Source organism: Erythranthe guttata, chromosome 7 (assembly GCF_056151865.1).
Source record: "Erythranthe guttata isolate IM_541 chromosome 7, IM_541, whole genome shotgun sequence".
Lineage (NCBI taxonomy): Eukaryota > Viridiplantae > Streptophyta > Magnoliopsida > Lamiales > Phrymaceae > Erythranthe > Erythranthe guttata.
Genome location: NC_142539.1, coordinates 3,352,367 through 3,374,578, shown reverse-complemented (window position 1 = coordinate 3,374,578; position 22,212 = coordinate 3,352,367). Strand labels below are relative to the sequence as shown.

The window sequence follows — 22,212 nt, the reverse complement described above, 5'->3', positions numbered from 1 at the left end:
TAATTTCTGATCTAATTAGTTCTATTAATATTTTTTCAAGTCTTCCAATATTTTAGAATGAAAATAATTCGTGTAATAAATTAAAATCACGTAAAAATTCAAAATCCGAAAGTAAATTAGAAATTTGAAATTGCATATTAAAACTAATATCATCTAATAATTATTGTAATGCAATAATTATTTAAACATACATACTATTAATTTTCTTTTATTTAATTTCTGATAAAATTAGTTCTACTACTATCTTGTGCATTTTTATATTTTAATGTAACAAATTAATCAATTATCCGGATTTCAAATTTTATAAAATTTGAATATTTAAGTTTTCCTTTTAATATGTTGCCAAAATACTCTCCCAATTAATTTAGACTTTGAATGATTACTTATTTATGATGATTTCTTTTAGTTATCCAATTTTGGTAACTTTTTTTTTCAATCAATGGCATATGGGGCATGTGTATATTCAGTTATGGTATCCGATTTTGATTTGAGTTGAGTTTTCGAACCAATATGGTATATGTATATTCAGTTATGTATTGTTTTTTTAATGATTTTGTTAATATTCCATTACTAAAATCCGAAATGTGAGGACTTTTGATCATATTTATTTTTTATTTTTTCGTTTCACTTTTATTGCCGCCCATGACCAATTAATTTGAAATTTGAATTCATAAAATTTCCTAAACGATATATCATAATCAAAACTATATAATCCCCCATTCATTTTATTCACACTACCCCAACCCTTTTCTACACATAGTATAGTATAATGTACATTACATTGAATTTGATTTTTTTTTGTTTATATTTTTTATGCATTTTTCTTCTCTTATTTTTTGTTGGTATTTATATGTTTATGTTTTCGTGATTTTTTATATATGTTTTTAACTCCATTTGATATTTCTATTTAGTTAAATAATAACATGTTATATGCTTTATGTTTTTCTTGCAGAGTATTTTCACGAATCCAACTTCGATCATACATAATTCATCGAAACGGGTTTGCTTACATTTTTATTTACAATTATTTATTTTATTATTCAATAAATTTTATAATACGAATATTTTATTATATAGTTTTCTATAATTTTCTATTTATTTATTTGTATCATTAACACAATTTGATATATGATTTTTTTTTGTTATACAGAAGTGACAAAATTTAGCCACTTAGTTGAGGCCAAATCATGTGCACTTGTGCAACTATTGAAAAATAGGCAAAAATATATAGTGGAATTACCCAGTTACGTTGTTTGAGTGGAAAATACAAAGCATACAGGTACATATACAAATTCACGGAATAAATGAGACTATAAAGAAATTAGAAATGCAAAATGGGATTCAAGGAAGTTTGATTGCAACATTATAGTTGTATGAAGTATGAACGCCATTGGCCCATTCTTTAATTTGGCAAAGCTACTATTAGGCTTATCTTCCCATTTTTTTTAGTAGGTTACAAAATTTTATATAAGTGTTTGCCGCACTTTGATTATTCATGGTAAATAGTTTTAAGATTATATATTATTCCAATCGATTAAGACAAGTCTTTCGTATATACGTCAATTTTTTTGTCTACATGATTCAATTTAAAGAATCTATCACATTAAATGCTATATTATATTATAAATTTTGTTAGTATCTTTATTCACTTAATAATGTTTCGATGAAAATTACTATTTCCTTACATTCGTTTGACATTCACTCGTCATTATCTACTTTCTGTTTCCTTTATTTTTGTCATGTTTGTTATCAATATAATCCAATCAATTTACATATTAATTTATTTTAACTTTGTCAAAAATATTGATATGAATTTGATATATTCAAATCTTATTTTCAAAAGTATACGAGTTTTTAATTTTTTTATTTCCTCAAATTACATTCTTTAATTACCTTAAATGCATAGATTATTTTAATATGTCCTCCCAATCTTATATATTTATTTGAACTTATGAATATCAAGTTTTAATTAGTTGACTTGATAAATTATATAAATACGCAAAAAAAAAATATCATTGATTATAATTAGAAGTGTTTTAATCTTGCCTTCATGATCCGAATAGCATAATGTGTTTTGGTATAAATACAAACCGCGTGAGTTTATTTGATAAGCTAATTTTCCAAAATAAGCGTGTGACATCATCAAACAACAATCAATACCCTTTGTATTACTCTCCTCATAAAAGTGAAAGAAATGTTAAATATAAAATAGCGTGTTATATTCATATTATAAGAAAGGAAATTAGATTAATTGAGATTTTAAATATCATAACTTTTTTGATAAATGATCTTTTATTATAAAATTATTGTAGGCATAATAAATAATGAATTGCAATACAATGCTACGTCCGAGAAATTTAATTTGCATATAACCAAAAAGGACAATAGGCATGATTTATATTATACTAATCTATATAAAATATTTTAAAAAAATTATTGCCTTAACGAATGACATGTGTCAAGATGCTTATGTCAAACTTTGAAATCGCTTAGTTGAACTAAATTGCTTATGCATTTTAGTCAATTGATTATTTGTCAGCTTTTATTTTTGTATAATTAATTGTTTCCTACTTAACTTTTGTATATACATATTCTTTTATGAATTTTATATTTTATAAATTCAAAAAATATTATCTTATTTAATTTAATGTTCCGAGAAACGTAATTTTTAATGTCTTTTTTTTGTATTATTTTTTAATTTAAATATTTACGTTAATAAAATTTTAATTGAGACATACATTTGAATCATTTATGTCCAATTATATAACAATATATATTTTTTAGGTAAAATTTATACTCCTCAGTCCTCCCATTCAGAGTTAATGCTTTTAGGAAAATCGATTTGCTATTGCCGCCCAATTGAAATTTTTGAATTTTGAAATCTTATATTTTCTACCATTTACATGTACTACATGCACACTTTATGGTAGTCCGTAAGTATTTTGGTTTTTTTAATAATAAAGTATGAGTATGATTATAAGTATTATTTTGAGTACGATTACAAGGATTAGTATCAGTATCAGTATTAGTATCGGTACCGGTATCGGTATCGGTAACGGTATCGGTATCAACATTAGCATTTTTATCATTATCGATCATTAGCATTAGCATTAACATTAGTATCAGTATTAGTATTAGTATTACGATTAGTGTTAGTATCAGTATTCACATTAGTATTAATATTAGTATTAGTATTAGTATTAATATTAGTGACTATAATATGTATCAATATCAATATCACTATTATCGTTATTAATATACTATTAGTATTAGTATTAGTATTAGTATTAGCATTAGTATTAGTATTAGTATTAGTATTAGTATTAGTATTAGTATTAGTATTAGTATTAGTATTAGTATTAGTATTAGTATTGGTATTAGTATTAATATTAGTATAATTAGTATTAGTATTAGTATTAGTATTAGGATTAATATTAGTAATAATATTAGTATTAGTATTAATATTAGTATTAGTATTAGTATTAGTATCAACATTAGTATTACAAGTTGCATGGACAATTATATATCGTAATGCAGAGAATAGAGTATGGGTAGCATAAAGAAATTTATCAAGTTGGAATCAGGCGAATAATGTTATTAACAATTTTGTCTATAAGGATGGTTTATAAGTGATTATGAAGGTATAGCACAAAATTTTGTGATTTTATAACAAAAAATTTCATCTCTAATGTACATTAGTGCCGCTCCAATGAATTTTTTTAATCTAGGTAATTTTATATAAATTGTATTTATTTTACATTTTTAGGTGATTTATTATTCAGTAATGTGTACGACTGAGAGAATATGAACAATGCAAAATGTGTAGGTTACTCACAAGGTATTAGATGAGTTGTAAACGATTTCAATGCATGTATAAAATATCACTTTGATAACTAAATTTCATGTTAAGGATTCGAGTGCATTGGGCGAGATAGTTTTACGATTTGGGTCAGATGAGGTATTTTATATTTTATCACAAGTATTTATTTTATATTTTATTTTATTATTATTTTTGTTTAAGTTTTGTATTTAAATCAGATGGAGTGGATTTTTTTTTTTTTTGTTTTGGACTATATCATATTATATATCAATTAATTAAAGTTTTTACTATATTATTTTATTTAAATGTATTTTCATTGTTCGTGACCGTAGCTTCGTGTTATATTGTACCAACATTCAGATTAATGTACAAGAGTGGTCCATTCATTCGATTCCCCACTTGGAGTTGGTTGTGGCATTTCGGCGTGGATGGTTTGTACAAGATTGCCATTTTAAATTTATGTAGACTTTTTGGTGATGATATAAAATACGAAATTATTATTTTTTGTTCGGTCGTATTCGACTTAAATCCTCGACCTTTTTTTAGTTCGGTGATTTTTTAGAATAATTTCTTTTGATCTAAAATTTGATCCCGTGCATCGCACGGGTGAGATACTAGTTATTCACACATATTAACAATCTCATTAATTAATTGTTACTTTTGACAGTAAAATTCAAAATTGCCCCTTTCTCTCTCCATACAATGCTAGAAATATTTAAGAGCCATGACAATTAATAGTGAGGGTAAGATTGGAAAGATAAAATCAGTTTCGCATTGTAAATCTAAAATGTCAAATAATTTGAGAAGATAATTTATTACTAAAACATCAATTAAAAGGGTAGGTAAGAATATCAAATTTAAACAATTTAATATTATATCTAATATAAAGAATTAAACAACTATATTTAAAAAATAAAATTGAGAATCAATTTTTATAATATTATAGAAAGTATTTTAGGAAAACAAAACTGAGAAATTAGGTAATATCTTAATGTATTTTCTATTTCACATTGAGATGAGATGTTTTATATTGTTTCAATTTGGTACCAAATTGTAAGAATTTAACATTAAATTCGATATAAGGAATTAAATATCTTAAGTATGTTTAAAAATATTCTGAGAATCAATTTTCATAATATTGTCCAAATTTTTTTAAGAAAAAAAAATGAGAAAAATAGTAAATTTTTATTTTTATTTTTATTTTTTATTGTAGATTGAAATGAGATATTTTACATTGTATAAGTTTGGTACCATATTTTAACAATTTAATATTTTCATGTATTTTCTATTGCAAATTGATATTTTATATTTTATCAAATTGATACCAGATTTTAACAAGTTAATATTACACCTAAAACAAGGAATTGAAAATCTTAATTATGTTTGGAAAAAATGAGAAATCAATTTTTATAATATTGTAGCAAGTATTTTATGAAAAAATATGAGACAAATTGTTAAAATATTTTCATGTATGTTCAATTGCAAATTGGGATGAGATATTTCATATTGTATAACATTGGTACTAAGTTTTAACAATTTATCATTAGATATAACATAAGGAATTAAAAATCTTAACTATGTTTGTAAAAAATGAGAATCAATTTTCATAATATTTTAGCAAGTATTTTAGGAAAAAATCTGACAAAAATGGTAATACTTTTATGTATTTTCTATTGCAGATTGAGATGAAATATTTTATATTTTATGAGTTTGGTACTAGATTTTACCAATTTAATACTCCCTCTATCCCATATTATATGTCCTTTTAGAGAGTTTTTTTTGTCCCAAATTATTTGTCATTTTAGATTTTCAATGCATCATTAATTGCATTATTTTCAATTTTACCCTTTATCACTCTTAATTTGTTAGCTGTAAAATACTTAATGTCAAGGATATATTAGTATTTTCCTATGTTTTTCACTATAATCTATACACATTATTGGTTTTCTTAATATGTGTGTAACAACCCAAAACGTCATTTAAATTGGGACGGAGGGAGTATTATATATAACATAAAGAATTAAAAATCTTAACTATTTTGAAAAAAAATGAGAATCAATTCTCATAATATTTTAGCAAGTATTTTAGGAAAAAAATCTGAGAAATAATGGTAATATTTTTATGTATTTCCTATTGGTGATTGAGATGAGATATTTTATTTTATGAATTTGATACTAGATTTTAACAATTTAATATTAGATGTAATATAAAGAATTAAAAATATCAACTAGGTTTAATTATTTTGAGAATCAATTTTCATAATATGATTGCAAACATTTTACGAAAAAGAATTCGAAAAAATGGTAATATTTTTGTGTATTTTCTATTGCAGATTGAGATGAGACATTTTATATTTTATCAATTTGATAAATTTTCATAATGTTATAGTAAGTATTTTAGGAAAAATATGAGAAAATGATAATACTTTTATATATTTTCTATTGCAGATTGAGATAAAATATTTTATATTGTATTAGTTAAATAATGTCTAAAGTGTTAAAAAAAATAAAAATGAAACTTTGAATAAAGTAATTTCATCATTGTTTTGTCTATTAATCTACGCATAATAACTCACTTTTTCAAAATAATGAAAATCAAATGGAGTATTTTTATTTGCTCGTGTCTGAAAATAAAAATTACAGAAAAAAAAAACACACACACACGCAGTCATTTCACACAATATACACTTGTCAGTAATTAGATTTAGGTGCACACAATAAATTTTCTTTACCAACTATGAATTCTGGAAAAGTCAAAAAAGCTGTAAAAAATGAAAAACCGAATCTTTACCAACTGTATAAAATGCTGACCTGGCAAAAAATCATAAAGAGTATTGCGTCACCACATAGAATTACAACGGAAGGGCATTTACGTCAATTCACGTCGCAACCACACACACAAAACACACACTGTCAGTCAGTCAGTTTCATTTGATTTCACCCATTTACATTTCTCTCTCTTCTTTCTCTCTCTCTCTCTCTTACAGCAATCGGAAAAAATGGCGTCGAGTTCTGTAGCAACAATCCGCCGATTGAATCACAATTCAAATCCCTCCTCCTCCACCGCCACCGCCACCGCCCTTCTCGTTCCGAAAATCGAACCTAAACTCGAACCATTGGATGAACCTTTTCCACCCCCACCCGGCTTCAATTTCCCCACCACCTCCTCCACCGCCGCCGCCGCCGCCACCCCCATCCCCACCACCCCCACCATCCCCGAGGTGCGCTCCGACTACAACCGATTAACAGAGCTTTTTTTCTCCTCGGGCCTCCCAAATTTGGGAGACGTAGGAATCCTACCCGAATCCGACACGAATCCACAGGCTATAGTCACCGTCCCGGAGCCCGAAGAAGCCCAACACTCGAATGGCATCCTCGCACGGCACGTGCCTCGGAGGTACTACAACCGCTCGTCGGAGCTGGTCCGGGTCATGGATCTCCAACCCGATGACCAGCGCTTTTTCCGCGACGAAGCCCGGAGAACCCGGATGCTGTTCGACTCCCTGCGCGTGTACGCAGTCGCGGAGGACGAGAGGCGCAGGGGCACCCTCTCCCCGCACCGGCGGACGAGAGGTGACCTCAAGGCATCCACCTTAATGAGGGAGCGCGGCCTGTGGCTGAATCGCGACAAAAGAGTCGTCGGAGAAATCCCCGGCGTCTCGATCGGAGACGTTTTCTTCTTCAGAATTGAACTCTGCGTGCTCGGCCTCCACGGCCAGGCCCAGGCCGGAATCGACTTTCTCCCTTCCACCCGGAGCTCCAACGGCGATCCAGTCGCCACGAGCGTCATCGTTTCCGGCGGCTACGAAGACGACGAGGATTCAGGTGACGTCATCATATACACAGGCCACGGCGGGCAGGACAGGCACAGCAGGCAAGTGGTGCACCAGAAACTGGAGCAGGGGAATTTAGCAATGGAGAGGAGTATGCATTACCATGTTGAGGTACGAGTAATTCGCGGGTTGAAGTACGAAGGTAGCATCACTGGTAAAGTGTACGTCTACGACGGACTATACCGAGTGACGGAGACTTGGTTCGATGTCGGGAGATCGGGGTTCGGTGTTTTCAAGTTCAAACTCGTTAGGATAGGCAGTCAACCGGAAATGGGAAGCACGACTATGAAGTTTGCTCTGAGTTTAAAAACTCGCCCATTGGAAGCTCGCCCTCGAGGCTATGTCTCGCTCGATATATCCCACAGGAGAGAGAATTTGCCGGTGTTCCTTTTTAACGATATAGATGAGGCCCACGACCCGATTTACTATGAATATTCGACAACAACCATTTTCCCTCAGTATCTATTTAGCTCCGGTAGCAGTGGCAGTGGGTGTGACTGTATAGGCGGGTGTAACGACGATGATTGCTTCTGCGCTAGGAAAAACGGGGGCGAGATCGCTTATGATCTGAACGGGATTCTTGTTAGGGGAAAACCGTTGGTTTTCGAATGTGGGCCCCACTGCCGTTGCCCTCCGACTTGTCGAAACCGTGTGACTCAAAAGGGGATCAAGAATCGGTTCGAAGTGTTTAGGTCAAGGGAGACTGGCTGGGGGGTTAGGACGTTGGACTTGATCCAGGCTGGTTCTTTCATCTGCGAGTACACTGGAATTGTGCTCACCCGTGAGCAAGCGGAGCTGGTTACGATGAACGGCGATAATTTGGTTTACCCTAGTAGGTTTTCAGAGAACTGGAAAGAGTGGGGGGATCTGTCAAAGGTGTCGGCGGAATATTCTTGCCCTACTTATCCGTCGGTCCCGCCTTTGGATTTCGCCATGGATGTTTCGAGGATGAGGAATCTGGCTTGCTATATGAGCCATAGTTCGAACCCGAATGTTTTTGTGCAGCTTGTTTTGTACGATCATAACAATGTGTCTTTCCCTCACCTGATGCTGTTTGCTATGGAGACTATTCCTCCGCTGAGGGAGATCAGCGTTGATTATGGGGTGGCAGACGAGTTGACTGGGAAACTTGCGATTTGCAACTGATTCGGTTTCGTGGAATTCGGCCTGGGGTTTGGACTCGCTCGGTGGCTTTCTTGGGGGGCGTCCTCGCATAAGGTATTTTAAAACTGTTTTCTTTTTTTTCTTGGGATAAATTATGATACTTGTCGGTTTTCATTTTTCTGCGGGTGATGGATTATTGGTTGCCTTTTGTTATGACTCCAGTTTTTCTAGTTGGAATTGTTTGATTTGAGTTTTTATTGGCTGTTTTTGTTTTCTTGGAATGACTTGCTATGAGTGGTAGAGGTACAAATAGTAAGAGACAGGTGTTAGGTATTATCATAGAAACTTCTTTTGAGGTTTGGAGTTTCGGTATTACCCTTAGTTTCAGAAGTTACATCCACCCTCGTATCACTACCAATAATTAGAAAATTAACTCTATTAAAAAAAGAGGACTTTTTCTCCCTCTTCGTTGACAAATCATGTATTTGCTTCGAGGTGTCGACCGTTAACCAAGACCTTTCGAGTACTTTGTTGAATCAAAAGTATGTTTCTCGAAAATTTTATGGCTCGAGGGTTATCTTGGAAAAGAACTCTGATTACCTTAAGTGGGATGAATTCTTATGGTGCTCATTTAATTTAAAAATGAGGAATTAGGCGATGGAAACTTTAGGATATTGGAGGGGTGAGTTTGGAAAGGGTTTTTGCGATTCGGTATTCAGAAATTTCAAATCTTAATTCCGGAATCCCATTTAAATTTATCAAAAGCTGGTTCTTGGGGAACTCAAAATTCCCAAAGTACGGGGACTTACATATGCAAATTGTGTAATGTGTTTATCTAATTTCTTCATCATTGTTGAAAGCTCGGGATGGGTTTTCCCGATTGGGTAAGGAGCACTACCCGAATTCCGTCCAATTTTCTAACATCATAATACAAAAGGTGTTTTTTGCATATATAACATAATTCGGGTAGTAGTAAGGCACCTTACTACTACCGAATTATGTTGTCTTGTGAGTATCATGTGGTGATAATCATCAATACTCACAAGACAAAATTAGCTCCGATGGCATACAATTTGGGCATTTGGTACATATGTTGTGACAAAGGTAGTAATTTTAAAAGTTTCGGGCTTTGTTCTATATGGATAAAAGGGTTTATGCCGGTTAAAGATTTGTCTATGTTGCATCTATATATGTATATGTACATATGCATACATAACTTATTCAAAGCCGACTTAGGTTGAGTTTGGTTGTTCTTAATGGTTCATTTATTATTCACTACGCATGGATCTCTTAATGATTCATTTGTTGATTCATGAGGTGTTGGAACTTTCATGGTTTATACTATGATGTCCATTAATTAATATTAATCGGATTGGGTAATTCTACTCGAGGAGATTAATTTCAATATTACTTACTCAAAACCATGAAGTAAGTTTGAATGGAAATTGCTCTGAAGTAGATGGTTAGCGCGTGCCGTCGTCTACCCCTACCAGTGGGTCGAGATGAGTTTGGACTTGAACTTGGGTTTCCATTTAGTTAAATTATTTGGTCTAAACCAAAACCCGATAATTAATAATTAAGTTGGCCCAAACTAATCCAATTAATTATTCGAAACATACATGTTTTTCGGATTGAGAAATGCATTTGAATGGTTCTTTACCAATCTTTGTGTTTCTATGAACCAACACTCCTAGTCTATAAACACAAATAGAACCTTGCCAACTATGGATTGGTTTTATCGGAAGTTTATATATTACGTTCTTCTCTATCGAAGTTCCGTTCGTTGTTCAAGATCGCTGTGGATTTGATTTTGCGCAAAACCTTGGGAGACTATTGAGAAGAGTGTTGCACCTTCGGCAACCCAAAAAAATGTCTTCAGCGAATTGCTTTAGCATTACTATCTATTTCTTGCGTTTTATCTCAATTTCTTTCGACAAACAAGTAGGTGTTCTGTTCCACGCATGTTGTTATTTACTAACATTAGACACGAAGCACATTAACTCCATTTGGTTGCAACAAGAAGTGCCGGAGCAATGATTTCATCATTGGGTTAAGGGATATACTTTAAAAAGGAATGTGGTAATAGAAATTTATGACAACAACCATCGTTCCGAGTCATAATTCGTAACTTCCTTATTTGGTAAAATATCAACCAAATTCTTAAACATATGGATTCAAAAAAATGTCGTAGTAGAAATTTATGACAACGATTGGGTGAAGGTGAAAAAACGAGGGCTCACATATGTAAATTTTGTAATGTGTTTATCTAATTGTGTCTTTAATTCTTGCCGATATCTCGGGATGGAATTTCCTGATCGGGTAAGGAGCACTACCCGAATTCCGTCATGTTTTCTAACACCATAATACAAGGTCTTTTTCTTTGTATATATAATATAATCCGGGTAGTAGTAAGACACCTTAGTACTACTTGAGTTATGTTGTTTCGTGAGTTGAATTATGTTGTCTTGTGAGTATCATTTGGTGATAATCATCAATACTCACACGATAAAATTTGTTCTTATGGCATACGATTTGAGCTTTGCTCTCTATGAATAAAGGGTTTATGCGGTTGAAGATTTGTCTATGTTGCATCTATATATGTATATGTACATACATAAATTGTTAAACATCCACTTAGGTTGAGTTTGGTTGCTCTTAATGGTTCATTTATTATTCATTAAGCATGGACCTCTTAATGATTCATTTGTTGATTCGTGAGGTTTGGAACTTTCATGGTTTATACCATGATGTCCATTAATGAATAGCGAGTAATATTAATTGGATTTGGTAATTCTACACGAGGAGATTAATTTCATATATTACTTACTCTAAACCATGAAGTAAGTTTGAATTGCCCAAACTAATCTAATTAAGTATCCAAAACATACGTGTTTTTCGAATTTATAGATGCATCGTTTAATAATTCTCTCCCAATCTTTGTGTTTTTTCGTGAACCAACACTCCGAGTCTATAAACACAAATATCACGTTCCTCATTCTCTATCAAAGTTCGGTTCATTGTTCAAGTTCGCTGTGGATTTGATCTTTGTTCAAACTTCAAATATCCAATTGTTGTACCTTGGGAGACTACCGTGAAGAGTTTGTTGCATCCTTGGCATCCTGAAAATATTGTCCTAAGGGAATTGCTTAAGCAAAAACTCAATCAATTTCATGTGTTTTATTCCAATTTCTTTCGACAAACAAATGGGTGTTTCTATTTTACGCATGTTGTTATTTAACAACTTTAAGCATGAAGCACATTAAGTCCATTTGGTTGCAACATATGTAACGGCGGAGCAAAGATTACATCTTTGGGTTGGGGGATATACACTAAAAAAAATGTCATAATAGAAATTTATGACAACAACGATTTTTCCAACTCACAATTCATAACTTCCTTCTATGGTAAAAAAATCAACTAAGTTCTTAAACATATGCATAAAAAGAGAATGTTGTAATAGAAACTTTTGACAACAACGATTGCTCGAAGTTACAATTAGTAACATCCTTCTTTGACAAATATATCAACTAAATTCTTAAATATGTATGTTTTTTTAAAAGCACACAACATTTTTTCATGTCACAAAATGTATTTTTGATCAAATTCATACTTAATATTTCAACTATTTATCTCTCTATACAATATCAACGAATTTGAAAGAAATTTATCTTCAATTTTATTTTGAAGCTTGGTTTTACTTTATTTGTGGATGAAATGCTCGCTCAACTATCGCCAGTGAAGGAGCCAAGATTTTATATGAGAGTGAGCTATAAATATGCGGAGGTTCAAGAACAACGCCCTCGATATTCTTTTTAAGGATTTGTTGGCGAAACATAGCATATAGTAAGTAATATCTATAACATTTACTTGAAATAACACAAATTAAACCTTTTAATGTTTTATTTTAAAAAATATAATCATGAAAAGTAGTTATAAATTACTTGCAATTGACCATGTAAACATTTTTGGCTTTTGAATTTTCATTTTGTGATTTTTTTCCGTGATTGGGTGGGGTAAATGAATAATTGAGTGAGCTAAATAAACAAAATTGGTATTTTAGTGTAAGAAATTGGATCAAGAGTGGGTTGGAGTCCACCCTAATACAAGGGTGTCTCATCCACATCCACTTGTTGTCGCAGTAGATATTGGAAGAGTAAGTACATGATTGATCAATACAAGAATATGTTTATAAATCTCTGTCTTTCTAGATCTCACCACTATTGACATAGATTAGATATTGTGCAACGATTTGTAGTAATCTTTATGTTGAAAGTAACTCAATCTCAAAATGGTGCAATTCCATTCTAGTTGGCATTTACTCATGCATCATAAAGTCATCGTAGTAAAATATTTATGTCATCTTACCTATTTCATACTTTAATTTTTTTAATATATAACTAAGTTGTTAAAAATATAGGTGCACATTGGAAAGACAATAAATTATAAACATCTATATAGTAAAAGTAAATTATGGGGTGCCGTGGCCCCCTGTCTTATTTTGGCTCCGCCATTGGACACATGAATGAGTCCAAAAATTGATTACTCATTGAACACAAAAAAGTGTGCTTAATGGGTTAATTGACATGTTCAATAAACTCAAACTTCCTACACCTATGTCCCGTTATCCACGCGTTCTTCTTAATACGACGATTTGTACAATCATTAAACTTTTGGTATATGATGGAACGCGAGGGAAAATTGAATATACAAAGAAAATGAAGCACATCGAAACAAGTAAAATCCTTAATCAGCTCTCAAATCAAGAAATTCTTTCTTGGAACTTATAAGTTGTTAACAACACTCGCACTTGAAATTGAGCTTTAGAGTCTAAAGGCGTTGCATTTAGGAAAAGATATGTGAAAAAATCATTGCATACTTTATTGTGTCAATCTAACTAAATTTAATGGATTTTCCTTTTGAAGGAAAATAGGACGTAGAGGTAAGCTTGTGACCTGTATGAAGTGTATTTCTTTCATTATTTCTATATTTACTTGATTTCATGCATTTGTCTCTTTTATTCATAAGGAAACTGAACGAATTTAGAAAAAGTAGCTAGAAGTCGTACTTTGATTTACCAAGTTTTGTGAAAAAATGTCAAAACCAAAACATTATTTGAACGAGTTGAGTTGCCGAGTGTTTCTTTAAGCTGTATTATTTTCGTGTGCGACTTCCTTATAAATGAACATGTGTTATTAAAGTTGCTTATTTAGTTGACCAGGTAAGTCAACTTAGCTGTGAAAAATCTTGTTTGCGGTTACTATTAATAGTTGCATTTTTATTTGTTGTTTTCTGAATAAACCAGTATATTCGCTGATATTTGCTTAAGTGAAACTTTTAATACTTGTCATGCGTTAGCTGATTGTAGCTTCGGTTTTCTTTGTGCAGAGATATGAAATTGCAGTCTATGGATACAACGATGCAGCTATCTACTCGGTTTCAGATGAATGTTTGTCTCTTTATTGCGACATATGATTTCATCTGTTATCGTGGCTTGCAATTTTCTACAGATAACAAAGGAAGTAATATTATGGAGCTGAATGGGATTTTAATTCTTGACTAAACGTGCGAAATAGCTTTGACGATTGATTCCTGCTGTTGATGGGAGAAAGGTTCAAGTAGAGATATATATTCCACGCAAATTACTCTCTTGTACCATTAGCCTTTGTACACGAAAACTCCGATTAGAAAGGTAAACCATTCTTGATTTTTGCAGTTGTGTAATTGTTTCTTGTTGTTGTAGTTGTTATTATGTATGTATCTCTTGTTGTGTATTTAACCGATGTTTCAGAATCAGAATATTTATCAAATGGGGGAAAAATATCAAATTATGGGCGAATTGGGACCAATGATAAATAATATCCTACGATTTGTACGAGCATCTTTTGTTTGTATTTTATTTTTCATGTTTTATACTTGGTGAAATTCATTTGGTTGGATTTTAGTACACACGTACAGATTCATAGATATTTTACACACATCCACATGTATGTGTTTTTTTCTGTGTAAAATTCTGATGCCTAAAGACCAACTACACATGAATGTTGTAACTGAATACTATTACTTGAATACTCGTATCATTTTCTTGTTATATGTTTGCATTTGCTCAAGCGTGGTATCTCTGAGTTGTATTTTACCTACTTTTTTCGTAGAAGAGTTCTCTCATCTTTTGCAGCTTGTTACTTGTAAAATTTGACTTGAATATGTTCGATATTGTGTCGTTGTTTCATGTAGCCGTGAAATAGGAAGAACAATTTTTATTTTTTTTCAGTTTGCTAGTGATAGTTTTCAGGTTAGTGTAGTTCCTTCCATAAGAGAAATGAATGCCTCTACAGAAGAAAAGGTGTGATTTTATCTCACATCGGTTACCAGTTTAATGAATCTTCCACTTATTTGATGGGATGGGCGGCTGCCTAAGAGATTATTTATGGTTATAACTTATCAACGGCTATAACTCTTTTGGTATGAATAGTTTATCGGTTTGTGCATGGATGTTCTTATTTGAACATCTTGTTTGGGCTACCGGATTTATGCTCTTAATATCCTGGCGTGGATATTGGCAGGAATTAATTGAAACTTTAGCATGGGCTCATGAACGCACGGCCTTTAGCCAATTTGATTCGATGGAGCCTTTCCATTGTGCAAGCAAGATTGGTTGGATTAGCCCATTTTTCTGTAGGTTATATATATATATATATATATATATATATATATATATATATATATATATATATATATATATATATATATATATATATATATATATATATATATATATATACACACATATATATTCACTTATGCAGCTTTCTTGATTGCCTCTACATCTCGGAAATTCGGCGGACTTGCCTGGGATCGAAAAGAGCGCTAGAACTAACCGAATGACAGGGAAGAAAGCAGATAGCAGGTACTTTTCTTTACTCAAGGCTTCGACTTAGGGCTTTTGATTGGGTTTATATATTTCCGAGAGGAAAGATGTTGAAAGAAAGAAGAATTGAATACATTGCATTTTGGCTTTAGTTGATTCGATTGCTTGGAAGAAGCATTAATTAACTTAAGCTTAAGGTCTATAGATAGGATTCCCTTACTTTCAGATAGAATTTCTATTTTATTAATAATTTTGCTTTGCATCAGATGCCGAAGCCCTTTCTCATTTCAGCCATTGGTGATTGCCCATCTAAATCAATAAGAATGAGGCATGACTTCTTTTCCAGTAGCTATGCCTGAACTGAACCTCGTACAAAACTTTCTTTTCGGTCAAAGTCGATAAGGATCAAACTCCATTAGCTAGGGTGGGATTGTTTTCTGTTCTCAACTCGGGAAGGAAATAAGCACTTATTCGCTATTAGGTTTAGCTTTCGAGAAAGGCAAGGCAAGGTTTAGCTCACACCTTTCTCGGCCTTTTGGCTAAGATCAAGTGTAGCATCTGTTCTTATCAGTTTAATATCTGATACGTGGACCATTGGCTCACACGATTATTAAATTCGTTTTTTCATGGGGAAAAGCCCGTTTAGGTAGCTTGCTATCTAGGTTTTCATGCATTTGCCACGTGTTGCACTATTGCATGGGCTTGCCGCACTCCACCAATTCTAGTCATAAATTTCGCGCTTTATATTTTAAATTTAATCTAGGTTGATTCTATTAAAATGAATGCTGTCTATTAGGATTTCTTAATTTGAATGATTTGTTTTTTTTGGTAAGTATGTTATGGTGAAAGTATCACTATATTAGATCTGTTACAAAGTTACATTTATATCTCCGTTGCCATGGGAATGAAACGATAGTAAGGTTGTGAAAGTTTGATAATTAATGGTGAAAATAGCGGAGGAATTAAAGACCCGTAAGACATAATTTCATTTGAAATAAGGACTAATTTCCGTGTTTTAGTGTTTATTTGCCTACATTTTCGTTTGAACTAAACTCACTCGCTTCATAAATGGTCAATCCAATTCATGAATAATCATCCCTTCTTCAGGAATTGTCGACCAATATAGACGACTGATATATGTCGCGGTATAAAGAGTAAGAGGGTGGGGAGATTAAAAGAGGGCAAACTGAGAAAATCTAGTATGAAGTGGTTTATCTTAATTCTTAAAGAAAGTCCATATTTATGAATTTTAATTGGGAATATGAAGTGATTTTAGTGTTTATAGAACAAAACAAAGTTCAAGCAAGAGATGACCTATCCTTTTAATATCAGCACATAACCCTCTCGTGGTTGATGGGGTATCTTTCGTTAGTTTTTCCGTCAAACTTTACCGCCAATGTCAAACGTCAAAGTATTTTTTTTTTTTTGCAGATGACCCCCTTGTACTTTCATTTTTCCTTTCATTTTTGCAGATAACCCCCTTGAAATTTAACACATGTGGTTAAGTTTGACAGAAAACTAATCGGGACCTACCTCATAAACCACAAGGGAGTATGTGCTGATATTACGAAACCCATGTCTTCTGCATGAACGCGTTGCACCTGAGTTTTCCTTTGTGGCTGTTGGAGCTAGCTCATAAAAAGACAGACAACTGCAGTTCTCAACCTTTTCATTGTATTCAGAAAACCCTCGATTTTGAATGCGATAATATTCGATTTTTCCTTTCATTTCCCATCGGTTTATCCTTATATTAAGAATTATTATTGGATTCATAACACTATATACACATATTTAAAAAAAAATTGTTTTTATAAGAAAATATTTCAATTTTATGACTCAACTCATGCAATAAACACATCAAACTTGAATTACAACAATTTGTTAAGAAATGAATTATATAGTCCAACCATAAATCGTGTTTGGGCCTTAGAGCAACTCCAACGGGGTTATTAAATGGGTTATCAAACACATTAACCTCCATTTGACTCCCCAAATTTAAAAACTCTCTCCTCCAATGGGGTTACTAAAATAGAGTTCTATTTTGATAACTCATCCATCGGGAAGTAAATACATCCCAAATAAATAATTATCAAATATTCTCCTAAAAAACAGGAGCACGTGAGAAAAGAAAAACCTCAACAAAATTGAGTTTTTTTTTTTTTTTTTTTTTTTACGTAAAAATCTCAACATAATAAAATTAAATTATCTACCCTATTCAACAAATTTCCTCTATGATAAAAAAATCTCAAAAAAATCTCAATACAATTTTTTTTTCTCTATAGCTTCAATAAAGTTCCAAGGAAAAAAAGAATCTCATATATATATATATAATTTTTTTTTTATTTTCAAAAGGTAAAAACGTGATTAATATTGATTTTGAAGATAGTTTACCAGAAAAATCGGTTTTGTATGATTATTTAAAATGGATTAAAAAATAAATAATATATAAATAATCATAAATTGTTTGATAATTGTTTTTGATACCTGTGGTTGGAGTTCACTAATTGTATAGAAATATCAAAGTATAATCCTGGTTATCAAATGAGTATTAGATAACCCCATTTGATAACAATGGGCTGGAGTTGCTCTTAAAGCCGCTAATAGAAGTTTCCGACGTTGGGTTCAAATTACTAATTTATTACGGGAAAATTATAGTTTTCATCGTCAAGTTTGCACCGATTTCACATTTGGTTCCTAACGTTTCAAATATTCAACATTTTAAGTCCTTTCGGTGAATTTTTCGTTAGTACTAACAGAATCAAGTGTGTTCTTATCACTGTATTAACTGAAAAATTAACGGTAAATTGACGACAATAATCAAAAGTGTTAAATTTTTGAAATATGAAAGATCAAATGCGTTTTTTATAATCATTAGGACCAAATGTGTAAGCCGTGCAAATTTGAGGGATGGAAACAATACAAAAGGTACAAGTATACATTAGCAAACTTCTCGTCGTTTTTGTTCTTCAAAATCTCCCAAAAACCTAGGTAAGCAAAAAACACGATTCTGATTTTACTGAACGAATTAACAAGTACTGTGATTTTATGCACAGTTTCTGGTTTGATTCTTCGCTAATATTTCTGATTTTTTTTTTTAAATCCGAATTTTGTAATACTTTAATGGGCGGGCGTTTGTTATCATTCTATCCAAAAAAAAAAATTAGGGCAATGTTTGGTCATGTTTTCATCTTAATTTAATTCTTTACTCGAACCGAATTCGTGTTTTTAAGGTTTTCGAAAAAAAAAAGAAATTCTCAAACTTTTAAAGTTTGTCTCTCATTCAGACATGATGCCATTGCTACGTAACAAGATTTGACTGCGACAGTTTAACTGAAAAACAAACAAACATCACTTTAGTTTTCAAATTCTTCTTAAAGTGCGATAAATAAAGTGATATCGCCAATGTTTGGATACGTTTTGGGGAGTTATTTTCATTTTATTATGGGGAAACATGTTTTGTAGAAGAAGAAATTGGAAAACAAAGTCATGTTTGTTTGTTTCTTAGTGAATATAATTTTTACTGTAGCCGTCAAATCTTTTTACTGTAGCAGTCGATTTCTCTGCTGGAGAGAAAAACTTTAGAAGTTGTTTTGAGAATTTTTTTTTGGAAACCCTAACAAACACGAATTCGTTTCGGAAAAAAAAATTAAAATGAGATGAAAACGTAACCAAACATTGCGAAGGAGTTCCATTAGGTTTTTGATGGTGGATTTCAGAGAAAAAAATAGATGATCCTTTAACTTTCTGCGAATATGAGTATCTTTTAAAAATTTAGGTTAAAAAAATGTTTCAATTTTTCGTTTCTTGTTTTTCCGTGAGCAGATTTATCGAATAACTGATCGCTGCGATGAATTCGGCAGTGGACAGCTTTAATCAATGTCTTGATGAAATATATCTTAAATTAAACCAGGTACAACTTATGGGAAAGCTTATACACTAATTTAATTATCTTTTTCTTTTTTCCTTATTTTATTTTATTTTCTTGTATGTTAATTTATTTTCGGTAGCAGATATGTTGTCCGTTTTTTACGCGTATCATGGATTGTTGTAGCCTAGTACTCTCTATGTAACATGTCCCAATCTCAATGTACCTTTTTTTTGTAATGGTATTGAATCTTAAACGAGAGGTGAAGAGTTTGAAAGATTTCGGTATTTTTACTAGTTTCCGGTTAATCGTGTGATGCTTACACCATCCTTTTAAGTGAAAGGTTCACTTGGGGGTAAAATAGTAAATATGAATTTGTTTTAGTGGATATCTTCTTGCCAAGGGAGATATCAATGAGTTGTGTTGTGTAATCCATATGAATTTTTATTACGATAAGCCGTATTTAATTATGTTCTAGACTTTAACTCGATACGCAAAAAAAAGAAAAGGGAATAAATTATTTGTTGGTACATCGTTTCTTGACAGCAAGAAGCAGCTCGTGTTACGAGGATGCAAGAAATTATGCCTCCATTAGGAAATATATTGCGTCAGGTAAATATAATCACTTATGCAATGGATTCGTATTAAACAATACTATGTAGTTAATTTTTTTCTCGATTTTTTTCACTCTGTCAGATAACTCAACACGAGTGGGCCGAACCGTTTATGAAGCCTGTTGACGTGATAGGTCTTGGCTTGCACGACTACTATCAAGTAAAGCCTCGATTTAGTTATTTATATATGTATTTCCTTCCGCCAAGGACTTTTCGGTCTTTTTACATCCTCCCATTTTTTGATAGTGTCTATTCTACGTGCTATTGTTAGGTTATTGAAAAACCGATGGATTTCAGTACAATGAAAACCAAAATGGAGGCCAGAGATGGAACTGGTTATAAAAACATTCTAGAATTTTGCGCAGATGTGAGGCTGATATTTAATAACACAATTAAATATAACGACGAGAGGGATGATGTACATAAAATGGCCAATTTCTTGTTGAATAAGTTCGAGGAGAAATGGTCGCAAATTTCGCCAAAAGTTGATGAAGAGGTAATTTTGGATTTTTTTTTGGATTAAATTTTGCTGATTTTATTTCGGAACGAGTTCGTGACTAATAGATTTGTGTATTTATTAAAGGAAAAAAGGCGTAGAGACGAAGAATTCGAGATGCAATATCATATTATACAGCTTGCTCAGGAGGCTGCTCATGTCAAAATGGCTCGAGATTTAACTTTTTAGGTAATTTCATAAAAAAAAAACTCTTTTATCTACGTTGAATATATATATGTTTTTTTTGGGTCAAACGCAGGAGATAATATCATTATCACTGCCGAAAGTTTGATATAATAAAGTTTAGTACCAATGCTACCGAAATCTTCGGGATGCCAAAGTTGGGTTTACCAAAAATTCGATACGGTACGATAATAGTTAGTACCAACTTATGTTGGTCTACGAAATTGGATAAAAATCGGATATTACTTTTTCAATGGAAGCAATTTTATGCATACATGTATTTTAAATGTCAAAACTACTATTTAAAAGAGTTGGTAGGGTAGCTAGGACAATTGGTTGGTAGGGTATTTCGGTAAATAAATCCACCCCTAATTGTGAACATTGTTTATTTTAGGGCTTATTGCCACCCCGAGGTATGGCCAAATTACGAAAAAACACCTATTGTTTGGGTACTTACAACCACCCCCTTTGCATAAAATTTATGTAAATCGGTTATTTTCCGAACCAAATTGTATATTCTGTTCGGTAAACGGCATGAAATGTTGGCGTACCGAAATTTCGGAAATTTGTCTCTAGAGTGGTATTTTCGTAAGATAATACATAGTTGATGGGATGGCTGTAATAATCCAAACAAGAGGTCGGTTTTCGTAGTTTGACCATAACTCAGGAAGGTGGCCGTAATTTGCCCTTATTTTTAATAATTGCATGTGTGGTTTTATCCCACATCGGTTAAACATACAAAAGTTAGGTGCGGTACAAAAAAGAATGCCCGATCTAGCATTTCATTGAATTTCAAGCGGGTCTTTTTATAGTATATGATCCGAAGAATATCTCATAGTAACCTGGACTAATAGAGTTTTACGTGTCTGAAATCGATACAAGAATGCAAAGCAACCAGGGCATCCTTAACAAATACTAGTTTTTATCGAGCTTTTAGCACCAACCACTCATGTGTAATATTTAATCACCAAAACAAATCGTCATGTTAAAAAAATTAGCAATAACCCCCATACGTTGTGTTTTGCAAGGCACGCCAGAGTGCCCCTTACATCAAATTTATCTGTTGACTTACGTGAAATTATAAAACTATCCTTATAAATTTTAAACAATGTTTCAATTTTAAATTTAAAAAAGAAAAGGTGATGAAAAATCACCAAAACATGGGTGCGTAAAAGCTCTAAACCGAACTACTATGTTCTCCAGAAGGAGAGCGTCGGCTCTACTATGTTCAGTGTATTTCTGAAAAATTGCAAATCAGTCCATGTTTTAAGGAAGAAGAAGGTCTTTCTGAAAATGAGAGAGAGTGAATTGGAAGTGCTGAAAATTCCGTTTTGGGGCTTATTTATGAATTTTCTAATTTAAAGGGTATTCCAGTCTTTTGAAGTGAAAAAATACACCCCTTTGTCGCATTTGTGGCGATTGTATCGCACGAC

The 22,212-nt window shown here is 32.2% G+C and overlaps 2 protein-coding genes, 1 long non-coding RNA gene and 1 other non-coding gene across 6 annotated transcripts; all 4 read left to right on the top strand.

Annotated features, from left to right (window-relative positions):
- The first annotated feature begins 6,754 nt into the window (after positions 1–6,754).
- SUVH9 (SU(VAR)3-9 homolog 9) lies at positions 6,755–15,446 on the top strand. Of its 3 annotated transcripts, XM_088820745.1 has the most exons (3): positions 6,755–8,870; positions 14,142–14,445; positions 15,317–15,446. In XM_088820745.1, exon 1 carries the CDS (start codon positions 6,819–6,821, stop codon positions 8,796–8,798), a length of 1,980 nt encoding a protein of 659 aa, XP_088676871.1. In that variant the 5' UTR covers positions 6,755–6,818; the 3' UTR covers positions 8,799–8,870; positions 14,142–14,445; positions 15,317–15,446. The 3 variants fall into 3 exon arrangements, with proteins under 3 accessions (XP_088676871.1, XP_012829015.1, XP_088676872.1); XM_012973561.2 differs by lacking the exon at positions 15,317–15,446 and having other exon boundaries at positions 14,142–14,634; XM_088820746.1 differs by lacking the exons at positions 14,142–14,445; positions 15,317–15,446 and adding an exon at positions 12,444–12,594.
- Positions 15,447–15,515: 69 nt separating this feature from the next.
- On the top strand, positions 15,516–16,433 carry LOC148768992 (uncharacterized). Its single transcript, XR_016031991.1, has 2 exons — positions 15,516–15,660; positions 15,888–16,433. It is a non-coding gene; the product is annotated as an uncharacterized LOC148768992 (long non-coding RNA).
- LOC148768993 (U2 spliceosomal RNA) lies at positions 16,140–16,337 on the top strand. The gene has a single exon (XR_016032821.1). It is a non-coding gene; the product is annotated as a U2 spliceosomal RNA (small nuclear RNA).
- Positions 16,434–19,388: 2,955 nt separating the features above from the next.
- LOC105950804 (transcription factor GTE6) lies at positions 19,389–21,053 on the top strand. Its single transcript, XM_012974174.2, has 5 exons — positions 19,389–19,531; positions 20,033–20,098; positions 20,183–20,260; positions 20,372–20,596; positions 20,684–21,053. The coding sequence occupies exons 1-5, from the start codon at positions 19,469–19,471 to the stop codon at positions 20,783–20,785; spliced, it is 534 nt and encodes a 177-aa protein (XP_012829628.2). The 5' UTR covers positions 19,389–19,468; the 3' UTR covers positions 20,786–21,053.
- Positions 21,054–22,212: the final 1,159 nt, after the last annotated feature.